The sequence below is a fragment of the Etheostoma spectabile genome, chromosome 16 (genome assembly GCF_008692095.1).
Source record: "Etheostoma spectabile isolate EspeVRDwgs_2016 chromosome 16, UIUC_Espe_1.0, whole genome shotgun sequence".
NCBI classification, from domain to species: domain Eukaryota; kingdom Metazoa; phylum Chordata; class Actinopteri; order Perciformes; family Percidae; genus Etheostoma; species Etheostoma spectabile.
Window position 1 is genome coordinate 10,526,129 of NC_045748.1, and position 12,512 is coordinate 10,538,640.

The window sequence follows — 12,512 nt, forward strand, 5'->3', positions numbered from 1 at the left end:
TATATATATATATATATATATATATATATAGTTTACTACTATCTGCTATTTTACTGAAATGTATGTTATAAATACGATAGGGCCGCAACCAACAATTATTCTCATTGTCGATTAACCTGCAGATCATTTACTTGATTGAAGGGTTCATAGTGAAAACTTCCTGTTTTGTCCGACCAGCTGTTTAACAACCAAAGAAATGACATAAAACAGAGAAAACGTACAAAGTTTCACACTGGAGAAGCTGCAACCACATCATTCGAGTTGAGCTGGACAGGCCGGTTGAGGATTTTAAAATGAATGCGCTGTCGATATCTTCTATAACAGACGCAATGGCGGATTCTACACATCTCAATTCTCCGGCGTTAGCCACCTTTGTTGTTAACAAATTCAACCCAAGCTCTTTTTGGTGACGTGGTTGTCCGTCATAGTTAAAGCCCGCCCTGACACTTTGATCCGAACAGCTCTGGTTTGAGCATAGTTTCTCCACAATGGATCAAGACTACTTTGAACTTCCTGACCTCAAATTGTTGTGGATGATGCGAGGTTTGCCGGCATCCAGGCTAGTTAAACATACTACATACAGACAAATTATTAAAGGATAGGGTATATACACAGAGAAACACAATGAAATAAGAGGTCTCTACACACATTTAAGTAAGTATATTTCTAGACATTTTGATGTAAAATGTATTAAAACCATACAAATTAAACTTGGTTCCTTTGCAAATATATCAAAGTAAAACAGATTGTGGGCCTGACATATATAACACATATTTTAATATTGCAAATTCCCTAATGAGTCCATATACTGCTGGTGTCTGAGCCCTTAAAGGTAAAAATAATGAAACACGGCTATTACCTTCAATCAGAATACCGCTGTTCCATCTTAAAAGCTCCAAGGCATTACTAATCCAATAGTGATGAAGCAATCATTGCAAATTGAGCACAGATAAAAGATTTAATGGGCTCCATACGCCCTGCATGTTAAAATTTATATGAAGCCAACGACTTTTTATCTGTTACGTTGGCTAGTTTAAACACCATCATTTTTTATGAGCTCTCATGTTTTACAAGTTACAGCTGTAATTGCTGGTATCAGTGTTGTGTTGTGAAACGGATCTGTCTGACTTGATTCTTTATTTTTCTGATTGTTATAGAAATCCCATGAAAAAACAAAATCAAAAGTGTTAGTCAGCCCAAAGTCCACAGGTTCCTACGGAAGATGTAAACATTTGAAAACAGTTCACAAATACACAGTTAATTTAAAATAACAGATGGCTATTTCTTAAATCAGCTGGGCACTGTGGTTTTGACATAAAGGTACTCAAAGTGTAGTAAATAGTGCATTGGTTGGGGACTATTTTCGGCAGCGGATTAATACACATTTGGTCTTATATATCGTGCTAATTACTCATTAGCGTTTTCAGTCTTTATGTTAAACTAAGCTACCTGTCTTTGTATTTAACAGACAGGCATGACAGACATTCTCATCTAAAGTAACTTTCAACAGGAAATGCTTTTTCCCAAAATGTGGAAGACCTGAAATCTGACTTTAGGAGATTTGTAATGAACTCTGAATCCATCGGAATCCATTTCCCAGTCTCTGATTAAAACAATGCCCCTTTCTTTCTCTGACTTAAAAGCACGTGGGCTGTGACAACATCCTGAGCTCTGACGCTAAAGAAGATCGATGCCGCGTGTGTGGAGGGGATGGCAGCACCTGCGAGGCAACTGAGGGACTCTTCAATGAGTCTCTACCCAGAGGAGGTAAAACATATCCGACTCCAGGCATGTTGTTTTTAGGATGAGAGACTGAGATAGTCTGTCCCCTCGGGTTTCGTAAAGAGTAAATATTTACCAAAGTCACACTGTGACAAAAAGGATCCGATCGAAGCAGCGGTAGAGCAGCAACTCCCGTCTTCTGGGAGGTAAAGTTGCTGTTTTTGTTAAAGGAGTCTGGAGGCTTCGAAGAGAGCAGAGATAACGGCTTCAGTTCCCATGTTGGAAAGGGCTGCCTGACAGCAAGGTAAAGCGGTGAAAATATACTAAATATAGCATACACTTAAACTGATATAGATATTTTTAGGCGTCTAAATGCGTTCAGCTGCTGCCTCCGTCCACAGCAGGACATTGCTTATCTTCCGTGTCAGTACTCCTGCCTGATTCTCCAAACTGGGTGCGTGCCGACCGCCATCTACTGTAGCTAATACGCCGACTATGGAGAAGTAGCTCATACAACCACACTTGAAAAAGATCCAAACTATCCCTTTAAAGTCACCAGAGATGATAGTGAGGAAAGCAAAGTAACTCGACGCCCTTTTGGCAAAGCAGCTTTTGTCCAAAACATCCCCAAAGCCAGAAAGATAGTCTTTCATGGAAATGTGCCTTTTTTCATCTTTGTCACCAGCCAAACGGAGTTTATGTTGTTGTTTTTAAAAATGTAGAATTACGTTATCAGAACATACAACAAAACATGATATTTTCCTCATTACTTACATCATGGAGTGAAAAAATAAGGAGTAGCGATGGGGACTTGGTGTTGGCTTCAGCCTGAGGTTGTCTATAGAGAGCAGGAGAGAGAGAAAACATATTTCTCCTTCTATGGTAGGGCTTGTAAACCCTCTAAAAATACTTTGTGTCCACGTGTGTGTGACTGTAAAAAAAATAATGAAGTAGGGGATTGTTTTGTCCTCCTGCTTTGTCCTTTTTGGGTGATTTGGAATTATTCTATATGTACTCCCTTTGAGTTTGAATGGGAGAAACACCACCCTTACCATCTCTGTCCTTCTCCTCCAGGTTACATGGAGGTGGTTCAGATCCCAAAAGGATCCGTTCACATCGAGATCAAAGAAGTTGCCATGTCGAAGAATTACATTGGTAAGTTGCTTCACATTTAGAATTAGACTAATATGCACTTTTTTGAGCTTTATTGTTGCTTAGCCATGGCGAGCGGCATGGCTCTGCACACCTCTCTGATCCAGACTGAAATAGCTCTACAACTACATGAAGACTATCATCACATTCATGTTCCCCAGTAGATGAAGCTCACTGACTTTGGTGATCCCTTGACTTTTCCTCTAGCGCCACCATGAGGTTGGAATATTAGTTTTTTAGTTAAATATCACAACAACTACATGGATGGCCATTAAATGTGGTACAAACATTCAAGTTCCCCAGAGGAGGAATTCTAATGATGACGATCCCCTGATATTTCCTCAAGCACCATCGGCAGGGCAGAAATATTAGTTATCCAGTGAAATATTTCAACATCTACTTGATAGATTGCCATGAAATTTTGTAAAGACATTCCTGTTCCCGAGAGGATGAAGCACACTGACTTTTTTATTCCTTTGACTTTTCCTTTTAGCGCTACCATGGGGTAGACATGTTTGTTTTTGAGTTAAATACCTCAACAACTATCAGATGGATTGCCCCTAAATTCAGCACAGATAATAATGTGCTCATAGGATGAATCGTAATGACTTTGTTGGTCCCCTGACGTTACATCTAGCGCCAAAACACGGTTGACATTTGTGGTTTTAAGTGCAATGTCGCCATGAAATTTGGTTCAGACATTCATGTCCCCCGAGGCTGATTATCCACTTTGGTTAATGACCAAATACCTGTAAAACGTACAACAGCTGTACTCTTGACTGGTGGTGAACATGGTAACTATTACATGCATTCGGCTCAAAGCAACACTGTGTCTAACGACAGCCTCATAGAGAGAGTGTTTGCGGTGGACTCTAGTCTTGTTTCACTATCAATCCATCTCAGTCGACCTTGCAGTTCACCACATTGGGGTGAATTAGCAATTTGCGACATCAAGCTGTTTCATATCATCTGTTCAGTTCCGTGTCAACCACATTTCCAGGGATTTCCTTGCGTCTTCGTCAAGAGCAAATTAGAAGATGCCATCGTTAAATCTCCCAATGTCAAGCCGCAAAACAGAGTCAGTAAAAACTCGCTGAATCCTAACACACGTGATGGCTCTCTTGTCACCAGACTCATCCGCTCCGTTCCAGACTAAACAAAAACCATTCGCGACACTGGCAGCTTCGGGCGCAAAAAACAGTCAAACAACCGGATTCAATTAAGCTCGTTCTGTGCCTTTTCATTAACAAGAGAAAGATATGTGACAGCGTGTTGAATTTATATCGGATGGTGTTGATGGAGGGCTTAAGTTACACTTTGAACCGGAGAGCTGCATCAGATTTATAGGGCCGTGGTGACAGCTGCCTGGTCCACCAGGATTATGGCGGATATGATGTCTATATATCAAAGTTTAAAGACTGCAATTGTGGCTATTGGTTTGGACTACTTTTCCCCTGCCAAGCAATCTGTAACTTTGTTATGAATTTCATCTGTGACCCCCAGTGATAAAGATAATATTTTTCTTTTGCAGCATTGTCTGAGTCCTGGAGATCTGGGTCAGCAAAGTTTGTAACTTTTAGCTGTTTTTAAGCAAAACCTAAGTGACACAATTTAAAAATCGAGAGTCGGATGCCTGTGGTGACTTGTGTAAACTGCACTGTTCAAAGTCACAATGCTCGCATTTAGTGCCAGAAAATTATTTTTGGGGGGATTTTTGTATTTTTAAAGAGGAGAAAACTGTTGTTTGAGTGAGGGAAGAGAGGGGAATCTGCAGAGCACGAGCCAGAGAGACAGAATAGCAAGTGGTTAGATTGTTTCTCCTGAATTTGGCCCCATTTCCACGCAGAGAAAGTGGATATTTTCAGATCTGTTGTGCTTGGAGACCAACTTTTGTTTTGACAACCAGACAGACTGGTATTCATGAGATTCGTCCAGGCTTTCACCTGAAGTGTGTTTTCTTTCTCTTCCTAAATTAGACGTATGTACATGTCAGTGCATGTGAAAGTCTACCTTTTACAGTGTGTGTGCAGGCATGTGTGTGTGTTTCTACTCAGAAAGTTGACATCAAGGAAGCAGAAAGGGATGATGTTGATGTAGATGAACAACAGCAATGACATCAGTCCATGTGATTGCCTCCACCTGTTGTCTCGGCTACTGTTCCTCTGTGCTTTGGATTTCATCTTTCTGAAAGTGTTTCTTTCTTTGTGTGATTATCTAGCTCTTAAATCTGAAGGGGATGATTATTACATCAACGGCGCGTGGACCATCGACTGGCCCAGGAAGTTTGACATTGCAGGGACGGCCTTCCACTACAAGAGACCCACTGATGAACCCGAGTCTTTAGAGGCGCTGGGTGCTACCACTGAAAACCTGATTGTCATGGTAATATTTTATTGCACAAAATCACACAAAATTGTTTTGAAATTGCCATTTAGTTGCACAGTGGAAGATCCAGCTAGTCTTTGAAGTATTTCTCCTACTGCATTCCTATCTGAAGGTTTTTTTCTCAACAAAATCCTCAACTTAGAAACACAGGAGTCTTCTGGACAATTTCAGCCTGCAGTAACCAACATTTTTGGGCCAACATTGACATATTATCACCTTATATGTTGATATAACAAACGTGTTAGCAATCAGTTGCTGGTTTATACATCCAGCAGTCACAGAGCAACATGATGGTTCATTTGGAGTCATATTTTGTGTCCGTATTTGTGAATGTAAGTCCAATTTTCTCTCTCACCTTTAGCTCAGTTTTTGGTCTATATCAATTCATTAGGGAAATATCTGTCTTTTTCGCTGCACAATGCTTCTCTGTTGACCAGCTATTCTCTAACTGTGTCTGTCTGCTTTGACATAACACTATGAGAGCGGTGAGAGTGAACCAGAACAGTAAGGCCAGACAGATAAACAATGAGCTGAAACTCAACAGAAAGCTTTGTAAAAGCCAAGGGATAATTCTCTGTCGGTACAACAGTAACCTTTGGCATTGTTTTCACATTGTCATTCTTTACATTTTTATTATAAAAAATAGTGATTAGTGACATTATTAGCTAATAGTGACACTTTCAAGATCACATACTTAGGTAGAACTATTTCAACTTTCATCAATTTGTCATGGCATCCAGAAAATGAATCAGACTTTAACTTATCGGAAACTTGGCACACCCGAAATCACTTAGCAACTCCATAGTAAATCCTGTGCATTTCATGCTGTATTTTCGCTGTTGGTCCATTTAAACTCAACATCTGGTTGCTAACCTTAGCTGACTGTCAGCCAGTGGTTTTGAGGTTAAAAGCATTTTTTTGTGTGGCTATAGAAAAAAAAAATTGTTACTTGATTTGGAGAGCATCTGTGTTGCTGAGATGCTTGTTCATGTTAAGTAGTTTTAGTCTCACTGCATGTTTGTGTGTTAATGAGAGGCAACTGAGCATTTTCTTGTCGTAATACTCGGTGGTTTCTGCCTTGACATGAATGCTGAAAATACCAGACCACACTGCACCACTGGAATAGACGAGCAACCGGCCACTCAACCACTAGCCATTTCTTTGCGGCTTGCAAAGCCTGACTCCCTCAGGCTCCCCCTGCATCCACCAGACCAATATAAACCTACCAGAGCCTCGCTGATCTGGACTATTCAAACTTAATTTAAAGCTGTTCATCAATATTTTCATAATGGTTGAAATGACTATGTGTGATGTGAAAGGGGTGGCTCGCAGTCACAAACCCACACACCTGATTGTTAATAGTTAGTTTAAAATACAGAAATTGGACTGAATTTGTCTTTTTCTGTCCTCACCTTCTGTTTGCTGCTTCCTCTGCAGGTCCTTCTTCAGGAGCAGAACTTGGGAATACGCTATAAGTTCAACGTGCCCATCCAGCGCACAGGAAGTGGTGACAACGAGGTGGGCTTCTCCTGGCACCACCTGCCCTGGTCTGAATGCTCGGCTACCTGCGCTGGAGGTAAGTCAGCACTGATAGCCTTAAATGCAGAACCTCAGGTTGTCCAGTTTAACTTTTCACACAAAGGTTAAAATGTTTATGCAGTCGTGTTTTCTTTGGCTGGGAACTAAAGTTAGGTTTGCATCCAAAATAAGCAAAAATCTTCACAGAATTTCCGGAAAATCAGCAACAAAAAGTGCAGATTAATGTGCATTTCCATCCACAGTAAATATTAGAAGTTGGTGGTGCCAAGTCAAATTTGCCATTCGACCACTGCAGAAGATGAGGGTGCAACGAGATGATGTAATTGAAAGTGCGGCAGTCAAAGTCTCAATGTATTTAATATATTAATTTGAAGAATGTTCCCATGTCCTCATTGCTCCTCACAGATCTGGGGTTTTGATCTTTAATGCATTAATGTGTTATTCACTAAATTCAACTAACTCACCTTATTTCTGTCAGTTGTCAAATACAGAAACACTACATTCTTTTTAGCTTTTTTGATATTAATGGACGTCCGTTACATTTAAGCTGTTGCCAAACGAGTTGCTACAAAGCTAATTAAGACTATCAGCTCCACGCAACTCTCTCTGGATTTCTCAGTATTGCTATGTTTAAAAATTGGTGTTGTCCGGCAACTTTCTCGTGCAGAAACTCAACTGAAGATAACTACCTCTTCTGAAGAGTCTGTCATGTTTGTCAGTCCTCCATGTCATGCTTAGCAAGTAGCCTGTGTGGAGGAGGGGTGGGGGTGGTGCACGATCACCAGAGGCTTGCGTCATTTGGATGTTGCATTTGGAAGTTTTGTTGTTACTTAGAATTCCTCATGGGGAAGATAGAAACTACGCACTATGGCTTCAACGTAAAAAAAAAATACAGAATGTCTTTTATTGTGTGTAAATCGCTTCATAAACACTAATTTTTACAAAACTTCTGTACAAGTTTTCTCTATGAAAGTTTATTTTTCTTCGAGAGAAGAATGGCGTCTTGTGTGTGTCGACCTTCTGCTGAGCTCCAGTGGCCAGTTACATTTTGCAAAAGAGCACTCCAAGCATTTTGGTGTTGAGTAGCATAACACGCTGTGGGTGTTTAAATTCTTCGTGAATATTTCTAACCTTCTCAAATATTTAAGAAGAGTGTGTGTGTGTGTTTGTGTCATTCTGTAAATCTTCCCCAACCAATAATTACACAAATGCTGAAGAGCAGTGTGTGGAAAACCAGTATCATAATTTGCGATGCCTTTCCAAAATCATTACTTTATAGCTGGAGATTCAGCCCTCTAATAAATTCAATATGTTTATTTTCCATATTTGAGCCAGAGTAATGAATATGGTGTAATTTCTGTGAATGAGCTGCTCTGCATAGCTCCTGGTTTACCAGCGCTGCACACAGATACGGCCACTCTCCCAGAGCGTTTGTCCTGCTCAGTCAAACATTCAAAATCTAAAACCACACTGAAATGTTGACCATGGCCTCAAGAATGACTAAACCAAACTTTTTAGCCCATAAGCAATGGGTTTCATGTAACAATAAATAGTGTTTCTTCCCAGTTGTCAAGTGTGGCCTGGACGGGTTTGTAATATTTTGTAAAAGCATGACTGAATAAGCATGTGGGTTTTTCTGAGGAAGGATTTCCAAGTCCGCAGCAGAAGTTTGAAGCTGTTCCTCAGGAACACACACGCTCCTTCCAGTGTTGTAAACATGCCTTTGCATTGTTGATTCAGATGATCTAATTTGTGTCTCTGACCGCGCTGGGCTTTGAATCAGTAAAATGTTATTTAATCACACACCCATTCGATACAGCTAGCTCGGCTAATCATGAAGCGTTGTTTAATATATCACCACAGTAATAGAATCTATGAAAAACACCTTCTGACAGCCTTACAACCAAAACTCTCTTACCCCATGCTTTGCACTGTTCCTCCAAACTGTATTTCACTTCTGTGTTGTTGCACAGATGGGTAGATTTTCTATACTTTACACACACGCACACGCACACACACACACACACACACACACACACACACACACACACACCACAACACACAACACCACACACACCATATCCCATTACATCTGCCAACAAGTCTGCAGTGGGAAATGTCCCACGAGGGCCCAACAGACCCTTTCTGAGTTGGTATGGCACCACCACCACACACACACACACACACACACACACACACACACACACACACACACACACACACACACAGTGGGAGGTGTGACACCGATACGGTAGCCCTCACTCTGTCCATTAGAAGCCAAAGTAAAGAGCTTTCTGCTCTGTAAAAGTGATTTGCCAAGATATCCTGCAAAGAATCAGGAATTTACATGTCTGGATTTACTACACACTGAAAGCGATACCATCTCCGCTCGACACGACGGCCAGCCTCCGTGTTTCTGAAGGGGTTTAAATGTGTGAGATCAGCTGAGCTTGATGCTGCCTTATTGATCAGTAGTTTTTTTTCTCCCCTGCTAGGTTCCCAGAAGCAGGAGGTGGTGTGTAAAAGGCTGGATGACAACTCGGTGGTCCAGAACAACTACTGTGACACAGACGGCAAACCTCCCGAGAACCAGAGAGACTGCAACACGGAGCCGTGTCCTCCAGAGTGCGTAACACGGAGCCTAGATTGTTTTTCACTATCAATTGATTTGTCTGCAAAAGTTCCCACAGCCAAAGAGCCCAGACAACTTTTTGTTTTGTTTTGTCCGACCAACAATCCAAAACCCGAATATATTCAATTTACAACAATATGAAACACAGAAAACCAGCAAATCCTCCCATTTGAGACATGGAAACAGAGAATATTTTCTTGATGAAGGACAAACATGATGGGCCCTATTTTAACGATCTAAGCGTGGCATGAAGCGCATGCCGCAGGTACGTTCAGGGCGTGTCCAAATCCACCTTTGCTAGTTTGATGGCGGGAAAAAGGGTCCCTGCACTGGACGCATGGTTCAAAAGGGTGGTTCTTGTCGGCCCAATCCCAAAGTGAGCCCTGAGGACTAAAGACTAAGGACTCACAGACTTAATTGATCCCAGGTGCTAAGTGAGTGAGTGTGTGAGGCCACATAGGCTCAGATAGATATTTGGGATTGGGACAGCACTTCACAAGGTCACGTGTTACCTTGGTGACGTTTAATAACAAATATGTTGCTGACACTTACTGGTTTGTCAATTTTCATTTTAAGTTTGTTGCTTTCCACACAGCCAAGGCCCTGGAGACGGCTGTCTGATTTCAGATTTTTCTAATTCTTGTTTTACAAGCTGGACAAAGTTCCAAAGTCCGTGAGCCTGTGAGTCCGGACTTTGGGATTAGGCCGTTGTCTTCATTTATTCATAGGTGTGTTTTGGGCGTAACATACAATAAACCTATCAGAGTTTCGGCACACTGACATATTATAGCCTTTTAAGGTAATTACCAAACACTTGCCTATTTACACATTCAGCAGTTGCAGAACATTATCTTCCATTTGGAGTTGTGTCTGTGTTCACCTGATGAATCTAAATCAAATATTTACTCTTCTTTTGGCTCTGTTTTTTGTTTCTACCAACTCCTGAGAGAAATATTTGACTGTTTATCTGCTAAATGCTCCACTATGTTCACCAGCTAGCCACCAACTTCATCTCCAGTTTGGTGCTTGGGTAGTAGCGGACGTTGAGCTGAGAACAGCTGCCTGCTGCATCTGGAAACCACGCTGATGACAGCAGTGAGACTGCACCAAATCACTAAAGTTGTGAGCTGTAAAACCAAAATAATTAGCTGAAAGATGTTAAAATGCCCCGTAGAGGTGAGGAGGTGACAATTCTCTGTAGGTTTTTCTTTACGAGCTGCACCTTTTAACATCACACGTAGACATTTGATCCATTCTTAATATAAAGATATTGAGGATAGCAGCTTTAAGTTAATGCTTTCAAAAGGAAAACGCCTCCATAAAAATGAGACTGACTCGTGATATTAATTTGCCTTTAATGAGCCCTACTTTGTGGAGTGTTTGGAACAAAATAAAAAAAATAAAAAATGGCCATGATTTATAACTTCACATGTTAACTATTTTCAGTGTTCGCATCGTGCCAAAAATTAGAGCCTTGAAAATGACCACCTGTGTTTGATAGTTTTGGCTTCTTTACCGACCCTCGAGGGGTAACATACACATATACAGGTGGAATATGAACTTGTGTTTGGTGGCCAAATGTCTGTAAACCTCACACTCTAGCTGGAAGCATGAAGCCAGAATCACTTCAATCATGTCTGGAAAAAGGGGGTTTAAATGCATCTGGTTGATTAGTTTCCTAATATCTAAAAATCACTTGTGTATGAGAGTGAGAGTCGGTGTCTTTTAGCCAGAAAAACTGATCAGTATCATAAATCTACTGTATAAGTGGTCATTTGTTTTCATACATTTAGACTGTACAGTCTTGGGTAATTTATGATCACATCTGTATTCATTGCACACAGACTGGTGCTATCTTATTTATTTTGATTAGCACTTGAAAGCTATTGCAGTGCATGTGTGTGTATTGAGTTACAGTGCTGTCTGCCTGTCTGTTAGGGAGGCAAACACCACCCCCGTCAGCCTCAGGAAAGGCCGACTAAAGGAGACCATGTAAACACGATTGTTTTAGAATAGCCGGGGTTTTATGGGCTCGAGTAATGAAAGCGAACACACGTTTGAACACATCGTTAATTCTGTATACATTCCTCCAGATGATGTAATATCTCACATGCTGGATGTGTTTGAAGGGCTGTTGTTGTCTGGGCAGTTTTATGATATAAATTCTGAAGTCTTCATTCGGAGAGATGAATAGGGATGAAGTTTCTTTCTTTTTCAAGCAACACCAAAACGAAGATGCCATATAAAATAGAGATTGTACAACATTTTTCCTCATTATTGAGACGCGGGAGTCGAAACATGTGCTAACCTGACTTAATTCAAGCTTAGGTGAATTCTAAGAAATTACAGCCGGATGGGTCCATTCTGGATTGAGCGGAGAATCCAAGCACTAGTAGGGCTGGGTAGAGTGTGAAGTTCTTGAAATATGATTTAAACACAATTAGTTTTACAAGACCTTTGCCCAAATAAATTAGTCTTAAATTGTCAAAAAAGTTGACATAAATCAGTAACAAGATATTAATTTGATCAGACATTCTGTGCCAACGTTTGACACTTGACATTTTTCAGATGGTACCAAGAATTTACGGAGGTACTATGCCCTGTGTCATTTCCCCGCTTTTCCCTTTTGGCAATCCAGCCTTGATAAAGTCTCCCAAATGTACAGAACCACAATGGGATTTTACACTCTGACATTCTCAAAAGCCTGTTTGTAACGAAGTAACCACAGGGAGTGCAACACACTGGGACTCAGAGTAACAACACTGAGCTCACTGCTAGCTTTGGTTCTTCTGCACGTCTCTCTCCATCAGGTGGTTTATTGGCGACTGGTCGGAGTGTGGGAAGACGTGTGAAGGCGGGGTGAGGACGAGAACTGTCCTGTGTATCAGGAAGATCGGCCCTGCCGAGGAGGAGACGCTGGAGGACACCCACTGTCTGACTCACCGACCCATCGAGCGAGAGTCGTGCAACAACCAGTCCTGCCCGCCAAAGTGGATCACTCTGGATTGGTCCGAGGTAAGATCACGTTCTGAAACTAACTTTAGCTCATCGTTGTCGAGGCTTTTTCTTCTAACACCCCCCC

The 12,512-nt window shown here is 41.2% G+C and overlaps 1 protein-coding gene across 3 annotated transcripts in view; it reads left to right on the forward strand.

Annotated features, from left to right (window-relative positions):
* The window catches only part of adamts6 (ADAM metallopeptidase with thrombospondin type 1 motif, 6), a 62,552-nt gene that overhangs the window by 44,323 nt on the left and 5,717 nt on the right, over positions 1–12,512 (forward strand). For 2 of the 3 annotated variants that reach the window (XM_032539287.1, XM_032539288.1), the window contains exons 17-22: positions 1,644–1,767; positions 2,797–2,877; positions 5,093–5,256; positions 6,697–6,835; positions 9,294–9,423; positions 12,241–12,445. In XM_032539287.1, the coding sequence (XP_032395178.1) occupies positions 1,644–1,767; positions 2,797–2,877; positions 5,093–5,256; positions 6,697–6,835; positions 9,294–9,423; positions 12,241–12,445 (843 nt within the window). The remainder of the gene's footprint in view (positions 1–1,643; positions 1,768–2,796; positions 2,878–5,092; positions 5,257–6,696; positions 6,836–9,293; positions 9,424–12,240; positions 12,446–12,512) is intronic. The other variant, XM_032539289.1, reaches the window with a different exon arrangement.